General features: G+C 37.5%; 1 protein-coding gene across 5 annotated transcripts in view; it reads left to right on the forward strand.

Moving 5' to 3' along the window:
• Positions 1 to 9,476, forward strand: part of KYAT3 (kynurenine aminotransferase 3) — a 63,454-nt gene extending 53,978 nt beyond the window's left edge. For all 5 annotated transcript variants that reach the window (XM_038541452.1, XM_038541453.1, XM_038541451.1 and 2 more), the window contains 3 exons: positions 2,022 to 2,098; positions 2,340 to 2,426; positions 8,908 to 9,476. In XM_038541452.1, coding sequence (XP_038397380.1) covers positions 2,022 to 2,098; positions 2,340 to 2,426; positions 8,908 to 8,970 — 227 coding nt within the window. In that variant the 3' untranslated portion in view covers positions 8,971 to 9,476. The remainder of the gene's footprint in view (positions 1 to 2,021; positions 2,099 to 2,339; positions 2,427 to 8,907) is intronic.
• Positions 9,477 to 20,730: the final 11,254 nt, after the last annotated feature.

The following is a 20,730-nucleotide window of genomic DNA, read 5'->3' on the forward strand; positions in this document are numbered from 1 at the left end:
GATTTTATAACAAAACTGTGACTATTATTTTTTTAATTTGTTGTGAGAGAAGCAGAAGCCATGATGCCCAGAGATTTTTGCTGCCCTGTTGCCTGAAAGCTGTACATATTTGGCTCTCACAAGCTCCATTCTTATATAAAACCCCTTAAGATGTCCTATACTCTGAGGTTTAGAAATCACTTTCCCTATGTCATGTCTAAATATATAGCTCATTTCATGAAATGATAAAAAAGAAAAAGCTGTTTTATCACCTTTAGTTTTGCTTTTGAATCGGAAATCCATAAGATTTTCAACATGAATTATTTTTAAAATAAGCGATTTATATTCTTGATCTGCTTCCAAAAAGCATTTAAGCTAACTTATATTAAAAAAAAAAAAAAAAAGCTAACTTATATTAAAAAGTTTTCTGGGATCCCTGGGTGGCGCAGCGGTTTGGCGCCTGCCTTTGGCCCAGGGCGCGATCCGGGAGACCCTAGATCAAATCCCACATCGGGCTCCCGGTGCATGGAGCCTGCTTCTCCCTCTGCCTGTGTCTCTGCCTCTCTCTCTCTCTCTCTCTGTGACTATCATAAATAAATAAAAATTAAAAAAAAATTTTCTATGTAATAATATATGTGTGTGTATGTAAATGTATATAATGGAAAATCAATGTCACATAGGATGGGGAGAAAGCAAATTTTTCATATAGGTTCATATGGTATTATGAATAGTTTTAACCTAGGACTAAACTTTGTGGCTGCAAGGGCAAAAAGAAAATAGAATTAGTTACATAATTCTTGGATAAAGGGATTTAACAGATTTTTAGATAAGAATAATTCTTCCCTGAAACCAAACTTTTACAGATACTAAATTCTTTTTTTTTTTTTTTTTAAGATTTTATTTATTCATGAGAGACACAGAAAGAGAGAGGCAGAGACACAGGCAGAGGGAGAAGCAGGCTCCATGCAGGGAGCCTGACGTGGGACTCAATCCCAGAACCCCAGGATCACGCCCCGAGCTGAAGGCAGACTCTCAACTGCTGAGCCACCCAGGCGACCCCAGATAGTAAATGCTAAAAGGAATTCATTGCAGTATAATTCTAACCATCAAAAAGACAGCAATGCAACTTTTGTTAGGATGATTGCATTAAGCTCTTAAATAGTTTTCCATTTTATCTTCAGTCAATCCACCCTGCTTGAAATACTAGTTTAGGTGTCAGATCCTGAGTATGTATGGTTGTAATAGGAGCAGAAAGGACTTTGGTTAGAAAACCTTTTATGATAACTGAGGGGGGCGGGGGGGAGATGTCACTTCCTTTTCACCTGTGGGAGAAAAATGTTAATTTCTATAAGATATTCCTACATATGAGGACAATTTATTTTCTTTTACTCTTTCATCTGTTCAGATTAATTTGAATGTGAAAATTCTTACAAATACTAGAGGTTGGTCCCACAATTTGCTAAAGACAAAAGCAAGAAACAAAATTTTCTTTTAATGGTACCTTGAAAATAAAAATACACCATAAGATTCATGAACATAATAATTAACTCCCTTTACAATTCATAGCAGTGGCCAAGTGGTTAATATTTTTAAAGTACTTATGATATAATTGGTATTATACTAAGAACTTTACAAATATTCCATTCTAACAAAAGCACAATGAGATTGATACTATCAGTTGGTTAAGCATCCATCTCTTGATATCGGCTCAGTCGTGGTCTCAGGGTTGTGAGATCAAGCCCTGTGTCAGGCTTCACACCCAGCACAGAGTCTGCTTAAGTTCATTTCTTCCTCTCCCCTCTTCTCCTCTCCTTTTCTCTAAAAAATTTTAATTAAAATTTTTTTTAATTAATTAATATAAAAATAACTGTTCTTGAAAAAAATACCTATCTGTAAATTCTTTACTTCACCATACAGTATGAAACTCCAGGAAATTCTGTGAATATCTTCTGAGAATATTATTACTTGTGACAGATTTAAATGAAATACATCTTGCCCTCACATATAATACATAGACCATTGAATTTTCATTTTTGTTTTAGATGCAGACCTCTCTGATATGAAGGACAGCAATGAACCTTATGATTATAAATTTGTGAAATGGATGACTAAAAATAAGGTAGTGTTTATTGACCTTTAAGATACTGTGCTATATTTTATGGTTAATTTATGAAGGATACTTGCTGACATGTTGTAATATGATATTCCACTTATGGCTATGTGAAGGATTTTTAAAACATTTTTCTTTTTGGAAGTTGTACATATTTAGAAATACCTATTTGTTTTTAACATTTAACATCCTAAAAATACATTTGAAGTAGAAGTAGTTTTCCTATTTTACTTTTCTATTTATTTTTCAGAAACTGTCAGCCATTCCAGTTTCAGCATTCTGTAATGCAGAGACCAAGTTACAGTTTGAGAAGTTTGTGCGATTTTGCTTCATTAAAGTAAGTTCCTTGTTCTATTCCAAAACACATTTATGATGTCCTTCCTTCTGATTTATAAAGCATTTTTAAAGCATTTTTTTCTATTTTTAGGAATGATGTAGTTATATGCAGTTTTCAAATTTTGGCCTGCTGCCATGAAATTAACTGCCCACCAGAACAAAACCTAACACTTTGAAGTGTTGAGTGTACTGTGTATTACAGCATGATCAGACTCCTTGCCGTGTAACAATACAGTGTCAAGCATGCAATCAAAAATTACTAAACATGTGAAGACATAAGAAAATATGGCCTTTGGGGTGCCCAGGTGGCTCAGTCTGTTAAGTGTCTACCTTTGGCTCAGGTCATGACCCAGGGTCCTGGGATCAAGCCCTGAGTCCAGTTCTCTGCTCAGTGGGGAGTCTGCTTCTCCCTCTCCCTCTGCCTCCTCCCGTTCCTTGTGCTCACTTGCTTGCTCGCTCTCTCTCAAAAAAAAAAAAATAAATGAAATCATAAGAAAAAAAGAAAATGTGACCCTTAATAAAGAAAAAATTAGTCAGTAGAAATAGATCATAAGGTGACCCAGATATAGGAGTTAGCAGACAAGGACTTTAAGGCAGATACTGTATGTATGTTCAAGAAATTAAAGGAAAGTATATTCATAGAACAAATTAAAACTATAAAAAAATCAAGTGGAAATTTGGAACTTAAACATGTAATATCTGATATGAAAAATGTATGGGGCTTAACAAACACAGAGAATTGAGGATATCAAGAAAAAAGTGCTTACTTGAATTACAGATTCATAGAATAATCCAATCTGAAAAACAGAAAAATTATTTTTAAGAAATGAATAGAGCCTTAGGTCTATCAGACAATATCATGTGATATTACATGTAATTAGAGTACCAAAAAAAGAATGAATGTGGCAGAAAAAGTATTTTAAGAAGTAATGGCTAAAATTTTCTCATATTTCATGAAAAGCAACTTAGAGATCTAAAAGTTAGTGAAAAAAAATTTTTTAAAAATAAAAGTGAACTAAAAAATTAAAAAATTAAAAAAAATAAAAGTGAACTACAACTATAAAGAAAGCCACACCTAGACACTTTATACTCAAACTGCTGAAAACCAAGGGCAATGGTAAGATCTTGGAAACAGCCAGAAAAAAACTATACCTCACATGCATATGAATTTAGCAACTTCTTATCAGAAAAAAACAGAGACCAGAATACAATGAAATGACATCCTCAAAGGCTGAAATAAAAATATATCAACCCAGAATTCATTTTCCAGGAAAATAGCCTTTAAAACTGAAAATGAAATGTAATATTCCTGACAAATGAAAGCTGAGTGAATTGCTTACCATCAGATCTGTACTAAAACAAAAATCTGAATATATGCATTATTGCTATTTTTAAGATATGATTGCTACTAAAGACAGGCTCAACAAGATCCAGAAACTCTTTTTACCAACACATTCATCTATTAAGCTAGTCAGAATGATGTAAACATTGTTTTCAGCTTTGAGAGACAATCTCAAATCTACAAACTCTGGAAGACTGATCCAGAAGACAATAAATATGTTAACAATCTAATAATGTAAACATTTAATTGACTAAAATGTAGAAGAAAGAGTAAGGCCATTAATATCCTCATCTTACAGTGGATCTAGAAATAGAGGTGTATCTTTTGAAGTTATAAGCAGAACTAATAAAAGTAACAAGATTTCCTGTTTTAAAAATCATAAACACAGCCCTTCCCCATTCTCTTCTTGAAAATTATTAAAAACAAGTAGGAGAATGGAAAACAGATTCACAAATTCCCAGTAAATGAAGAAGAGTTGCCAAGTACAATGAAGGTAAAGGGAAGACACCTAGAAAGTCTCTTGTGTCTACATCTTCAAGTTATAAACAGAGCCAGGAGGCAACCTACTCATCTAGAACAATAAGACAGTAAGTATATAAGTACACTGGCAGTGGGAGCTTCTCTAGACTCATTTAGCATCATGCAAGTCAGGATAGAAACATACAGCTATATAATCTAAAACCTATGTGGAGCAGGGTGGAAAGGAGATTCTGGTTGGGTCATAGATTTTCTCATTCACTCCTGTCATTTTTGCTCCAAGCTATGTTAGAGCAATGTGGAGGAGATAGATTAAATTGGAAGTAGCCACTTAAAATTAGCCGAGAGGAAAGTAAAATATATATCCCCTTCTTACCACTGAAATCCACATCAATCTTATTAATTTTACTATGAGCCAGGGAGGATTTCTGCAGTCCTCTAGTGCTACCCTGGCTCCTCCCTTACACATATCTGTAGCTAAGTCTTCAAATCATAAACGAAGTCAGGAGGTGGTATTCATTACCCAAAACAATAGGAACAGTAGGTATACTAGCAGTAGGAGATTACAAAGGTAATTCAATCAAAAATGACTAATGAGGGGATCCCTGGGTGGCGCAGCGGTTTGGCGCCTGCCTTTGGCCCAGGGCGCGATCCTGGAGACCCGGGATCGAATCCCACATCAGGCTCCCGGTGCATGGAGCCTGCTTCTCCCTCTGCCTGTGTCTCTGCCTCTCTCTCTCTCTGTGTGTGTGACTATCATAAATAAATTTAAAAAAAAAAAAAATGACTAATGAAAAGGAATCAGCTGTGAATCTATAAAATATACTATTAGGAAAAAAGGAGAAAGGTACAAGGAAAACCAAGTGTCAGAAAGAGAATATTCGGCCAGAAAAATGTGGCTATAAGAGCAAATAAAAATTGATAGTTCAAATCCAAAACCTTTAAATGAGATTAAAGTAGAGATTTAAAAAGTTCAGGGAAGATAATGTCAGATAATATAGGGGCACCTGGGTGGCTCAGTGCATCTGCATTTGGCTCAGGTTGTGAGGTCCTGGGATTGAGTCCTGCATCGGGCTCCCCATGGGGAGTCTGCCTCGCCCTCAGCCTATTTCTCTACCTCTCTCTCTCTCTCTCTCTCTCTCTCTCTCTGTGTGTGTGTGTGTGTGTGTGTCTCTCATGAATAAATAAATAAAATCTTTAAAAAAAAGAGAGAGAAGATGAAATGGCAACTTGTCAGAGCTCAGGCACAAAACTGAAGGAAAACAATGAAGCTATTGGTAATTGTAGTGACATTGGAAACAGCACAGAGAACAGTGACTACTTCTGTAGGCATGATAAGGAGTAAGAAAAGGGAGCAAAAAAAAAGAAAAGAACAATGATTTTTAAAGTATTAGAAAAATCATAGATGTGGAAGACAAGTGAAATATGTAGAATCCCATGGTGGGGAAACAAATGGAACCTAAAAAGACTTTTATAGCTTTATTTTAAGAATGTTTTCCATTAAAAAAAAAAAAAAAAGACAAATCTAGCAATTGAAAGGAAATGACTTGTCTCAGGAAAAAAATTGTCACAGAACAATTAACATTAGAATACATTGGACTTAAAAGATAAAGAATTCTTCGGCATCTGCACAAAAAGACCAAAGCCTTCATGGGGGTAGGGTAAGAGGATCAGTGTGGACACACCCTCTTTACATCAACACTTGATATTGGAAGATAGGAAAGCCATAGCAAGAGGTCTCTAGGGAAAGCTAACATACCTGACTCACCCTCTTGGAAAGGCTAAAAATAAAAGAATGGCAAAACATGCCTAGAAAATGGAAATTGAAAGAAAATAAGTTCAATTTAAGGCAAAATGAGCCAAAACAGCACTTTACAGTAGTTATAGGTAAAATCCTCAGCAACTATCAAATATATGAAAGGATATCCCACTTTAATCATATTACAAGAAATGAAAATTAAAACTGCAACAAAACTGTATGTTATCTATTAGATTGGAAACAACTGAACAACTGAAAAGTTCCATAAGACATTGTTATAGAGAGTGGGGGTATAATTTGTAAAATCTCTTAACAGTGGTTAGTTTGGCCATTCCCATCTAAATGTAAATGTACCTACGTCTTAACACAGAAATTCTACTTCTGGGATCTTTTTCTGTGGATTTACTTGCACATTTTGAATGACTTAAGCTCAAGGATTTTCCATATTTGTAACTCCCTTCTTTGACAGTTGAAGAACCCTGGCTCTCATCATGGAATCACTTCTTTTTTTTTTGGAATCACTTCTTGAATCACTCCCTCTGTATGGGCCACTCCCCCTCCAGCCACCACCCCTGATGGACATCCTTTACCCCGCTCAGGCTTTGACACTTTGTGCCAGACTGCTACTGCTGTCACCTCTTGCAGAAGTGCCCTCCTCCGATTCTCCAGCACTGCACACCTGGCACTGTCACCCACTGCATGGAATCCTTCACCCCTCATATGCTCTGACACCCTGTGCCAGTCTACATTGGCACATGCCTGCATCATCCTGTCTAGGTTCTAACATCCTGCACGGAGCCACCCTGCCATACAGATGCTGGCTTACCCAGCTTGGATTCCAACATCCTGTTCTAGTCAACACTGCCCCTGCCACCACCAACACCTCATGCCACCCACATCGGAAACCCTCCTTACTCCACTCTGGCTGCAACATCCTGCACCAGGCTGCCAGGGTTCCCCCTGCCTCCATATATGGACACCTGCTTCACTCAGCCCCACCTAATGGCTTTTCGATTACTTCATTCTGTAGAGAGGAAAGAGAAAAGAAGTAGAAAAAGCAGAAGAGAAAAACAAAAGCTTGATTTTCACTGTTTATCTGTCAGTTTAATTTTATACCATGAATATACCTATTCAAAAAGCAAATGGATTTTATTAGTAATTATAACTGAAACATTGAAGGGAGTGGGCATAGTAATGTGAGTGAACAACTTTTCCTCATTCAGAGCAGAGAATTGTGAATTTTGTCTGAAGTCAATAAATAAGGAAATAGAACCAAATGCATTAATTACATCTTGGAGATAACCACTAGAACGAAAACCAGAAGTTGTCATAAAAGGTTGTCTTGGGGTGGTGGGCATAGTGGGAAGGAGTAGGGAGAGGAGGAACAGATGATTCTTATTCTGTGTAAGCTCTTCTATACTTTCTGATTTGTTTCTATAACTATATATTAATTTGATTGTTGTCCTTTTGTAGGTCTGCCCTTTCATTTTTACTTTGAAAAATTCTCTTCACTTGGGATCAGATATTCACTTAAATCTTCATTTAGTACTATTATGTTTTATATTTTTCTGTTTATTTATGTTTTACTTTACCAAAATCTATCTTTATTTTAAAGTCCACAGATCATTAGAGTACCTATCCGAAACTTAATTTAATGAATGATGGCTGTAATTTGCTGAACTTGCCTATTTTCAATTAGGCAAACAAATGCCTAACTAGTAGTACCATTCACCATGATTGTGTGTCAAAGAATTATCTTCATATTTGTAAATGTCATTTTACCAGAGGAGAGACTACAGATTTTAGTGCTTTTAGTGAACTGGCATTTTCAGTAAACTTTTCTGAGCAGCAAGGAAAAAGAATTTTTTCAGAAATCTTAGCATTGGATATAAATGTTGGCGGTAAACACAATCAATAAATATCACACAATTTTTCAAATGGAAAGGATTTCACCCTTATTAATTCCTTTCCTAAAGACATACAAATATCCCAACTGGATATTGAGTCTCAATCCTATAATCTCCCAAGCTTATAGCTGGACATAATGTGGCGTGTCAGGTCATACACAAAAGGGGGTGAGATGAGAGGCAAGAAAGCAAAAATAATAAGTATTGATCCCATCAGCACATCTCTCAGACTCGCTTCCAGCATCATGTCATTTATGAGTCTCGGGTCTTCTTTGGCACTGTGGGTTACTTGGGCTGCTACAATGGTTATTAATAGTAAGAGTGTCCTCACTGGTGGATGTGGTTTTGACTGGGATCAAGTTAAACTGTTTTCAGTCTGAACTGCATTTAACAGTTTGTCGATCATTTTCTTCGTGATGTTTTTTGGCCACATGCCAGTTGATTTGTACATTTCTTTAGTGTCAGGATAGTGGCAATAAATTGGCAGCCAGTATCACAAAACAATATAATGTAGTGATCAGTGTCACACTTCTCAGGCTCCTCTAATATTGAATTCTTAGGTTCATTCACTTTTCCAGCCAGGTAGTAATGGGATATAACATTATAAATAATTAATTAGTTTGTTTTGCTGGGCTCCTTAAAGAGCTTCAGACCTGTGTAGTAGGCCACCAAGGCATGGGAAGATACTACAGATGCCATTTTCCAGTTTCTGTCCATGCTCCTCCAAGAGTTGTGGCTTTATACAGGCAAGGCTTCCAATGACTCATCTGAAGGCATGACTTCCAAATAAACACTCTGGAGTTCATTGCTGCAGAGGCCAAGAACAAGCTAGAGTCCAGCTGGGTCCTCCTCAAGTTATCAGGGGTTGAAGAGCACCCAGTTCCCAAATCACTTCATGACTTTTCCTGATCCATTGACTGGTATATTTTTAATATTTAAGGATTTACTTCTCTTGAATTTATTTGATATGTAATGAGATTATTTCATTTATTTACAGAAAGACAGTACACTGGATGCTGCTGAAGAAATCATTAAGGCATGGACTACACAGAAGTGTTAATAAAAGTCGAGTTTCTATTAGATGACCTAATATGGAATTGTTATTTAGTGCTGCCATCTGCTGGATATGGAAAAACAAATATTTCAGTACAAATGAAGAGTGAACAATTTCAAAATGTTGAACCCACTGGGGTTTTTTCATTTTGTTGTTTTTCAGTTGAAATGGTTGAAAACACCTTCCACTACCATTTTACATCAGGCAATGTAGGATTGTGGATAATAATTATGAGGTGCTGGTTGATGCTTAACCTCTCAGGGCTTCAGTTCCCTCATCATAAAAGGGGAATAAAATATAGCACCCACTTTATGACACCTGGCTGGCTCAGTGGGTAGAGCATATGCAATTCTTGATCTTGGAGTCATGAATTAGAGCCCCATGCTGGACATGGAATCTACTTGAAGTGAAAAAAAATAAAATAAAAAAAAGCACCTACTTTAGATGAAGTTTGTGAGGATAAAATGGATTGATATATGTAAAGCTTCAATAAACACTCAACTTGTTAGCCAGTTCCATTTCTGCACTGTTGTGTAAAAACTCTTAGCCAGTTCCACTCCCTCAACTCCAGGTCCTTGCTTTGTCTATCCACAAGTCTAACCCTCCCCTTTGTTTACCAATGGCTTTGAACTTTGCTCACAATTTTGCTTCTCTTTCCCAAATACTGCCATCATCCAGGGTGACTTCAAGGTACACATGGATTACCTAGGCTTTTGGTACTTTGACCTCACCTTTGGCAATGTTCACCTCCACTCCTCTCTCCACTTCAGCCACCCACCTCCTTGGGTACACCCTGAACCTTTCATCATTTAAGGCTGTGCCACCTATGAGATAATAAATTAGTCATCTCAGACTGTGCCCACTTATCCCTGTAGTATTCTCTGTGTGTGTCCCATTTGTTCTCAAAATATCACTTCATCAAACTCACTATAATTTCAAATCCACTCTTTCTCAAAAAATGGTCTATGGCCCTCTTAGAGCAGAATCATAATCAATCTGTGAGAAGAGATACTGGTCTTCACCCTAGACTTGCTGAAAATAATTTCAGGATCTGGTCCTTCCAAGGTGATTGTTTTACCCACTGAATTTTGATAATCACTGCTCTAGTCCTTGGAACCCTCTATTTTATTCCTACTGGCCCACTTATATTTTCCTTGCCCTGCTTAGATTGCATCATCTATCACTTCAGCCAAGATACTTTTGCTGCCTTGAATAACTTGCCCATTGTTCTATCTCACCCAGCTGGTCAAGAAAAACCCAAAACTCCACCCTGGAATTGAAACTCCATGCTTGCACGGGGCTGCTGAACACTGCTGTCACAAAATGCACAATTGTGCAGCTACCAACAACCATGAATGCACATTATGGACCTTAACTAGATTTAATCCTTCCATGATACCGTAATGAGATTTCTCTACATTTTACCACAGCAGGAATTCCTAATACTCTCCTGTTCTCCACCATAAAAATATCCAACCTCCTTTCTCTTTACACCTTAAAGCCCACCACTACCAGCACAATTAAATCATAGCTAATGACCTCATCTCCCACTTCTGTGAAAAACAAAATGTAAAAACAGATATTACCAGACAGCCCTACCAAATGAGAACCTACCAAAATGCCTATGACCTAGCTGCACCAGCATTCATCCTTAATTCATCTCATCCACGGGGATTCGGGCAGAATGTGGAGGATTGGTAGAAAGGCAGAACCAGGACCTCAAGAGCTAACTACTGCATAGCAGTATAAATCCCATATATAATTTTTAGCCTGTCCACTCTTGCTGGGGATTTGATACAGTTTTTATCAGGGTTTAAGTCTGCTCTTCACAGTCATGGACTTGTCCGGTGCTAATCCTCCCACCTTTTCTCAAAATCTCATTTGGTTCAGTCTGTTCCCCTGTATCTTCAGCCTCTACTGCCTCCCTTCCTCAGCAGTGAGACACGTCCAAATTTTTCTAATATTAGAAAATCCTTGGTGTGTCTGGGTGGCCTAGTAGTTTAAGCATCTACCTTCAGCTGAGGTCATGATCCCAGAGTCCTGGGATCGAGCCCCTACATTGGGCTCCTTGCTCACTGGGGAGCCTGCTTCTCCCTCTCCCTCTGCCTGCTACTACCCCTGCTTGTGCCCTCTCTGTCAAATAAATTAATAATATAAAAAAGTTTTTAAAAATCCTTTCCCTAATGCTATCTACTACTCTATTATCTCTTCCTCTTCAGGGCAAAATTTCTTCCTTCTTTCCTCCTTCCTCCCTCCCCTCTTCCTTCCTTTAACAAATACTCATTGAACTCCTACAATGTACCAGACACGAGTGTATGCACTTAGGATATATCAGTGAATACAAAGATCCCTGCCTTCCAAGGCTTTCCTTCTGACCAGGGGAGGGAGACTAAATCATAAACATAATGAAATATATTGAATGTTTTCTTAGTTTGTTAAATTTTTTATTTTAACTCCAATATAGTTAACATACAATGTTATTAGTTTCAGGTGTACAATATAGCAATTCAACAGTTTTATACATTACTCAGTGCTCATCAGGATGAGTACTCTTAATCCCCTTTACCTATTTCACCCATCCTCCACCCGTCTCTCTGGTAACCATCCATTTGTTCTCTATTGTTAAGAGTGTTTCTTGGTTTGTTTCTCTTTTTTCCCTGTCTTGTTTTGTTTCTTAAATTCCACATATGAGTAAAATCATATGATATTTGTCTTTTTCTGACATTTCACTCAGCATTGTACTCTCTTGTTCATCCATGTCATTGCAGATGACAAGATTTCATTATTTTTTATAGCTGAGTAATATTCTATCTTCTTTATTCAATCATCTATAATGGATACTTAGGCTGCTTCCCTAGTTTGGCTATTATAAATAATGCTGCTGTAAACATATCCAGTAAACATATATCCTTTCAGATTAGTGTTTTTGTATTCTTTGAGTAAATACCCAGTAGTGTGATTACTGGAGCATAGAGTAGTTCTACTTTTAATTTTTTGAGGAAACTCTATACTATTTTCTACAGTGACTGCATCAGTTTGCATTTCCATCAACAGTGCACAAAGGTTACTTTTTCCCCACATCCTCACCAACACTTGTGTTTTTTGTGTTAGCCATTCTGACAGGCAATATCTCATTGTGGTTTTGATTTGCATTTCCCTGATGATAAGTGCTATTGAGCATCTTTTCATGTGTCTGTTGGCCATCTGAATGTATTCTTTGGAGAAATGTCTGTTCATGTCTTTTGCTTATTTTTAATTAGATTATTTGGTTTTTGGGTGTTGAGTTGTAGCAGTTCTTTATATATTTTGGTTGCTAACCTTTTGTCAGATATGTCATTTGCAAATATCTTCTCCCATTTAGTAGGATGACTTTTAGTTTGGTGATTGTTTCCTTCGCTGTGCAAAAGCCTTTTCTTTTGATGTAGTCCCAGTACTTTATTTTTGCTATTTCCTTTGTCTCAGGAGACCTATCTAGAAAAATGTTGCTATGGGCCATATCCAAGAAATTACTGCCTGTGCTCTCTTCTAGAGTTTTTATGGTTTCAGGTATCATATTTAGGCCTTTAATCCATTTTGAGCTTATTTTTATGTATAGTGTAAGAAAGTGGTCCAGTTTCATTCTTTTGCATATCAGTTTTCCCAACTCCATTTGTTAAATAGACGTTCTTTTTCCCATTGCGCATACTTGCCTCTCTTGTTGAAGATTAATTGACCATAATATCATGGATTTGTTTCTGGGCTTTCTATCCTGTTCCATAAATCTGTGTGTCTGTCTTTATGCCAGGACCATATAGTTTTGATTATTATAGATCTGTAGTATAACTTGAAATATGAAATTATGATACTTCCAATCTGTTTTCCTTTTTCAAGATTATTTTGGCTATTTGGAGTCTTTTGTAGTTCCATACAAATTTTAGGATTATTTATTCTAGTATTGTGAAAAATGTTCTTGGTGCTTTGATAGGGATTGCGTTAAATCTATAGATTCCTTTAGGCAGTATGGACATTTTAATGATATTTGTTCTTCCAATTCATGAGCATGGGTATCTCTCCATTTGTGTTGTCTTCATTTTCTTTCATCAATGTTTTGTAGTTTTCAGAGTACAGGTCTTTCTCCTCATTGTTTGATTTTATTCCTAGATTTTTTATCCTTTTTGATTCAATTGCAAATGGGGTTGCTTTCCTAATTTCTCTTCCTGTTGCTTCATTAGTAATGTATAGAAATGCAACAGATTTCTGTATGTTGATTTTGTGTCCTGCAATCTTACCAAATGCTAAACTTATATATGGAAATTGTATGAAGAAAAGAAGTAGAGCAGGACAGAGGAAAATGAAAGTGTTAGGGAAGCAATTTGGAATGTTAAGCACTTGGTCAGGTAGGTCTCAAGGAGAGGACATGGAGACAGACTTAGAAGAGAGGAGGGAGGGAGCCTCATGGAGAACTTGGGGAGGAACATTGTAGCCAGAAGGAATAGTAATGCAAAGACTGTCACACGAAGGTGTACTTAGCATGTTTGATGAGTACCAAGAGTCTGTTGTGGCTGGATGTAATAATCAAGGTACAAACTAGCAAGCATGAGGTCAGAAAGTAACACAGTATAAGGATAGTGTTAGGATAACAGTTTTTTTTTTTTTAAGATTTTATTTATTTATTCATGAGAGACACAGAGAGAAGGCAGAGACATAGGCAGGGGGAGAAATAGGCTCCTCCCAGGAGGAGTATACACACACACACACACACACACACACACGCACTGGCTCTATTTTTCCGGAGAATTCTGACTGATACAGGTGGATCAGCAAAAATATGATAAGTTGTCTATAAATTCCCAAAGTTTAGTGAGAAGTCATTCAGTGACATCATGCCATATGATAGTAAGAGATATGGACTTTGTAGAGTAAGCAGTGATGAATTTAAGCAGATTTTTATGGAAGAAAGGAAGTATGGAAAAAAGTATGGGTTGGTTAACCGAAGGCCAGTTATATATCCTCCTTCTCCTCTGACCACCTGTACATGGAGGCTAAAAAGCCAAACTTCCAATTTCTCAGCTTCCCTTACAACTAATCAAAAGTGCCTGAAAAGAGCTTCCCTTCATGGAAAAACATAAAGGGCAAAGTCATCCTGAGACTTTTTGTCTTCTTTGTCCTCTTCACCCTTCTACCTTCTTCCTGCCTGGAAAGTCAAAGTAAAGTCTGGAGGCACTGCAGCCATACTGCATTCATGCAGCAACTGGCATGAGAGTCAAGGACCACATGATAAGGATAGAAGAGCAGAAAGATAGGAAGAGACTGGGACCCTGGACTCAATTTGGAGCCACTGTACCTACTCCCAGACTTTGTACTGAATGAAACAAAATAAACCTCAAAGCCACTATATTAAGGTTTTCTATTATTTACAGATGAATGTATTCCTACTTGATGTAGAGAATATAGCACAAAAATCACATTTTTCTTCTGGAAGATAAACTGATGAAAATTCCTTTAGGCAGAAAGAGATACTGATCAGAAAGCTCTTGCTCCTGCAGGAAAAGATGGTGAGAGCCTGAAGAATCCTTCAGTACCAGAGAAAGGCAAATAATCACAAATCTTTGTCAAATTTGTGAATTTTCCCCATCATTCTTATGATGAAAACAATTATATACTACATAATTACCAAATATTTAAATCAAAAATTATTCCCAAATAAAGCAAGAGTCTCCTTGGTCTCAGTTGGATAAACCCAAGGGTGAAACAAAACAAAACAAAAACCTCAACTATGTTCTTGAGACATGAGAATTGGATTTTATTGCTGCTCTGAGAATACATCTAATTACTCAATCATGCCAATTAAATAGGAAGTTCACCTGCTGACAAACAGCCATCCTGGGATATAACAGAATAAATTGTAGAAATAATTGAATTTTCTAATCAATATTAACTTCATCATATTACACAGCTGCTACTTTCCTTTACATTTGGATACAGCATTTTTTCCCTATAATATGTAAAACTTCATTTGTAGCAAAATCTCAGGGTTAAAAAGATGAATAATAATTTTGTCCTCTTGTCAATGAGAGTGGTTATACTGTCTGAAGCATTATTTTCACTCTTATCCTTCTCATTAGTTACCATTAAAAGTATAAACACCATATTTTAAGCTGAAACTATACAGCTGTATCTTGTAACACCACAACTCAATTTTGTGTGTGGGTTTCTGAAATGACTTATTATAACATCACTTTTATAATTATTCTTGGAGCATTCTGCCCCAATGAGGGGCTCAAACTCCTAACCCCAAGATCAAGAGTCGAACGCTCTACCAACTGAGCCAGCCAGGCACCTCCAGATTAGGTCCGTTGTACCAGAATCCCTTCTGCCTAGAATATTTTCCCCTGATGTCCACCTAGCTACCTCAAATCTTTACTCAAATGTCACTTCAGGAGAACTTAGCTGACCATATTTAAAATTGTAAGCCCTGCCCCTCCCATCCCCTTTCCCTGACTTATTTTTCTCCTTAGCACTTAGCATCATGGAACTTACACTATGTTTCTCTTATTTAATTTATCATCTATGTCCTCCCGTAATATACCTTCCATGAGGCCAGGGATTTTTTTTAATGTTCTGTTCACTGCGATATCTTCAGCACCTAAAGCAGAGCCTGGCATATGGTAGGCACTCAACAAAAATTTGAATTTCTGCAAATGGAATCTGACCTTCAGAACACATTGGTTCTTTGTTGTTGTTTTGTCTTCAACCATTGGCTCTCTCTTTGACTCATGTCTTTCACTTATGAATGATTTCTTGAAGTAACAAAGATTGTTTCTAAAACTGCAGATATGACTGGCATGTCTCAGAGTCTTCTTGGTTTCTGAATCATTTGTGTTGAGGGATCCAGCTAATCAGTAATGGACTTGGTCTAATCTCTGGAAGCCCAATCCCAAAATACAGAACCCAAAGTTGCAATTGGCTTCTGGCCCCAAGATAATTAGTGGTCTGCAAACATTTTTAAGCCATGTGGTGCATATATACACATGCAAATACACACACATGCACACACATAAGCTTGAAATTACATGCTATCTCCCTTTTGCCTGGCAAATAAATATTTCTCTTTTTTAAAGATTATTTATTTATTTGACAGAGAGAGAGAGAGAAAGCACAAGTAGGGGAGCAGCAGGCAGAGGGAGAGGGAGAAGCAGCTTCTCCAGTGAGCAAGAAGCCCAATGCAGGGCTCAATCACAGAACCCCAGGATGGTGACCTGAGCTGAAGGCAGATTCTTTTTTTTTTTTTTTTTTTTTTTTTTTTGAAGGCAGATTCTTAACTGACTGAGCCTCCCAGTGCCCTGCAAATAAATATTTCTAATCAAGGTTTGCTTTTCTGTCTAGAATGATACTGAAAGGTTATCTCTGCCCCTACTCTCCAAACATGGGAAAATAAACACTTAAATCAGTGCAATATTTCTAGAAGGCAATTTCACAATACCTAGCAAAACATTTCAAGCATGCCTTTCAGAGCCGTGATTCTACCACTAGGTATCGATGCTCTTTTTTTCCCATTAACGTTTTTAAATTTAAATTCAAGTTGGGTAACATATAGTGTAGTTTTGGTTTCTGGAATAGAATTTAGTGATTCATCACTTACATATAACATCCACTGTTCATCCTAACAAGTGCCCTCCTTAATACCCACACCCATTTAGCCCCTCCCCCCCATCTCATCCCCAGCTCCCCCACCAGAAACCCTCAGTTTGTTCTCCCAACTATGGAGTCTCTTATGGCTTTCCTCCCTCTCTGTTTTTTTTTTTTTTTTTTTTTTTTTTTTTTTTTTTTTCTCTCTGTTTTTATCTTATTTTTAAAAAGTGTTTTATTTGGGGCACCTGGGTGGCTCAGTGGTTGAGCATCTGCCTTCAGCTCAGGTCATGATCCAGGGCTCCTGGGATCGAGTCCTATATCAGGCTCCTTGTGGAGTGCCTGCTTTTCCCTCTTCCTATGTCTCTGCCTCTCTGTGTGTGTGTCTCTCATGAATAAATAAATAAAATCTTTTTTAAAAGATTTTATTTATTTATTTATTTATTTATTTATTTATTTATTTATTTATTTTAGAGAGAGATGGATGCGGGGAAAGGGAGAAATAGACTTCCTATTGAGTGGGGAGCCCAATGAGTCTCAATCCCAGGACACTGAGATCATGGCCTGAGCTAAAGGCAGGTGCTTAACCAACTGAGCCACCCAGGCACTCCTGTTTTTATCTTATTTTATTTTTCCTTCCCTCTCCTTATGTTCATCTGTTTTGTTTCTTAAGTCCCACATGAGTAAAATCTTATGATATTTGTGTTTCTCTGACTGACTTGTTTCACTTAGCATCATACTTTCTAGTTCCATCCACGTTGCTGCAAATGGTAAGATTTCCTTCTTTTTGATGGCTGAGTAATATTCCAGTGTGTGTGTGTGTGTGTGTGTGTGTGTGTGTGTGTGTGTGTGTCTGTGTCTGTGTACAAACACCTTCTTTATCCATTCATCTGTCAATGGACATCTGGACTCCTTTCTAGTTTGGCTATTGTGGACATTGCTGCTATAAACATTGGGGTGCATGGACCCCTTTGACTCCTTTGGATAAATACTAAGTAGTGCAATTGCTGGGTCACAGGCTGGTTCTATTTTTAACTTTTTTAAGGAACTTCCATACTGCTTTTTACAGTGGTTGTACCAGTCTGCACTCCTACCAGCAGTGCAAAAGGGTTCCCCTTTCTCCACATCCTTGCCAACATCTGTTGTTTACTGAGTTGCTAATTTTAGTCATTCTGACAGGTGTGAGGTGATATTTCACTGTGGCTTTGATTTGTACTTCCGGATAATAAGTGATATTGAGCATTTTTTCTTTGTCCGTTGGCCATTTGGGGAAATGTCTGTTCATGTCCTCTGCCCACTTCTTGACTGGATTATTTATTTTTTAGGTGTTGATTTTGATGAGTTCTTTATAGATTCTTAATGCTAACCCTTTATCCAATATGTCATTTGCAAATATCTTGTCCTATCTGTTGGTTTCCTTTTAGTTTTATTGTTTTTTTTCACTGTACAGAAGCTTTTAATCTTGATGAAGTCCCAATAGTTCATTTTTGCTTTTGTTACCCTTGCCTCCAGCGATGTGTCTAGTAAGAAGTTGCTATAGCTGGGATACCTGGGTGGCTCAGTGTTTGAGCATCTGCCTTTGACTCAGGTTGTGGTCCCGGTGTCCTGGGATCAAGTCTGGTATCAGGCTCCTTGTGGGGAGCCTGCTTCTCCCTCCGCCTATGTCTCTGCCTCTCTCTGTGTGGGTCTCTCATGAATAAATAAATAAAAGTCAAAAAAAAAAAAAAAAAAAGAAGTTGCTGCAGCCAAGGCCAAAGAGGTTGCTGCCTATGTTCTCCTCTAGGATTTTGATGGTTTCCTGCCTTACATTTAGGTCTTTTATCCATTTTGACTTTTATTTTGTGTATGGTATAAGAAAGCTGTTCTTTTTCACCATACTTTGGCTATTCAAGGTCTTTTCTGGTTCTATACAAACTTCAGGATTGTTTGTTCCAGCTCTGTGAAAAATGATGGTATTATTTTGATTAGGATTGCATTGAATGTGTAGATTGCTTTGGGTAGTATAAACATCTCAACAATATTTGGTCTTCTAATCTATGGGCATGGAATGTTTTTCCATTTCTTTATGTCTTCTTCAATTTCTTTCATAAGTGTTCTATAGTTTTCAGTGTAAAGCTCTTTCTTTTATTTTTTATTTTTATTATTTTTTACTTTTTTAATATTTTATTTATTCATGATTGAGAGAGAGAGAGAGAGAGAGAGAGAGAGAGAGACAGGCAGAGGGAGAAGCAGGCTCCATGCAGGGGATGTGGGACTCGATTCCGGGACCCCAGGACCACGACCCGGGCCAAAGGCGCTAAACCACTGAGCCACCCAGGGATCCCCAAGCTCTTTCTTTTTTAAAGATTTTTAAAAATTTATTTTTTCATGAAAGACACAGAAAGAGAGAGGCAGAGACATAGGCAGAGGGAGAAGCAGGCTCCTCGCAGGGAACCCGATGTGGGACTCGATCCCCAGACCTCGGATCACATCCAGAGCTGAAGGCAGATGCCCAAATGCTGAGCCACCCAGGCATCCCTAGTGTACAGATCTTTCACCTTTGGTTAGGTTTATTCCTAGGTATCTTATGGTTTTAGGTGTAATTGTAAATGGGATGAATTCCTTAATTTCTCCTTCTGCTTTATTATTGGTGTATAGAAATAAAACAGATTTCTGTATGTTGATTTTATATATTGCAACTTTTCTGAATTCATTTATCAGTTCTAGTAATTTTTTGGTGGAGTCTTTTGGGTTTTCTACATCATGTTGTGTGCAAAGAGTGAAAGTTTGATTTCCTCCTTGCGGATTTGGATGACTTTTATTTCTTTTGGTCTGATTGCTATGGCTAGGACTTCCAGTGTTATGTTGAACAACAGTGTTATGATCGGACATCCTTTCATGTCCGTGATCTTAGGGAAAAAGCTCTCAGTTTTTCCCCATTGAGACTGAGTCTTTTGTATATGGCCTTTATGATGTTGAGGTATGTTCCTCCTGTCCCCACTTTTTGAGGGTTTTTTTTTTTAAGATTTTATTTATTTATGATAGATAGAGAAAGAGAGAGAGAGAGGCAGAGACACAGGCGGAGGGAGAAGCAGGCTCCATGCCAGGAGCCTGACACGGGACTCGATCCAGGGACTCCAGGATCGCACCCTGGGCCAAAGGCAGGCGCCAAACCGCTGAGCCACCCAGGAATCCCTTTTTGAGGGTTCTTAATCAAGAAAGGATGCTATATTTTCTCAAATGCTTTTTCTGCAATTATTGAGAGGATCATATGGTTCTTTTCTTTTATTAATGTGGTGTATCACATTAATTTGTGTATGGTGTCAGAAAGTTGTTTAGTTTCATTCTTCTGCGTGTTGCTATTTTGGGCTTTCTACATCATATTGTGTGCAAAAAGTGAAAGTTTTGCGGATACTGAACCACCCCTGAAGCCCAGGAATAAATCCCACTTGATCGTGGTGAATAAGCCTTTTAATGTACCATTGGATTCTATTGGCTAGTATCTTGTTGAGAATATTTGCATCCATGTTCATCAGGGATATTGCTCTATAATTCTCTGTTCTTAGTGGGATCTTTGTCTGGTTTCGGAATCAAGGTAATGCTAGCCTCGTAGAAGGAGTTTGGAAGTTTTCCATCTATTTCTATTTTTAGGACCAGCTTCAGAAGAATAGGTATTTTGGGGCACCTGGGTGGCTCAGTGGTTGAGTTTCTGCCTTTGGCTCGGGTCATGATCCTGGGGTCCCAGAATAGAGTCCCACATTGGGATCCCCACAGGGAGCCTGCTTCTCCCTCTGCCTATGTCTCTGCCTCTCTATGTCTCTCATGAATAAATAAATAAAATCTTTTTAAAAAGTAATAGGTATTTTATGCTCTTTTAACATGTAAACATTCACTCATGAACAAGAATGTTCATGACAACATTGTTTATAATACCAAAAAAACCTGGAAAGAACCAATTCCTCCATTATTGGTGGTGTATTTAAATAAATTATGATATCTTGTCAAAGAATGCATTTCATTTATGTCACTTGAAAAATAACTAATAGACTACTGAATATGATCTGTTTGTACAAAAAAACCAAAAACACATAAGTAGATTAATATGCCTCGGCTACAATATGGGTACATTTACATGAATCTGAATGTGCAAATTAGATATTGGAACATGTAAAATTTTTA

Source organism: Canis lupus, chromosome 6, assembly GCF_011100685.1.
Source record: "Canis lupus familiaris isolate Mischka breed German Shepherd chromosome 6, alternate assembly UU_Cfam_GSD_1.0, whole genome shotgun sequence".
In the NCBI taxonomy this organism is placed as follows: Eukaryota; Metazoa; Chordata; class Mammalia; order Carnivora; family Canidae; genus Canis; species Canis lupus.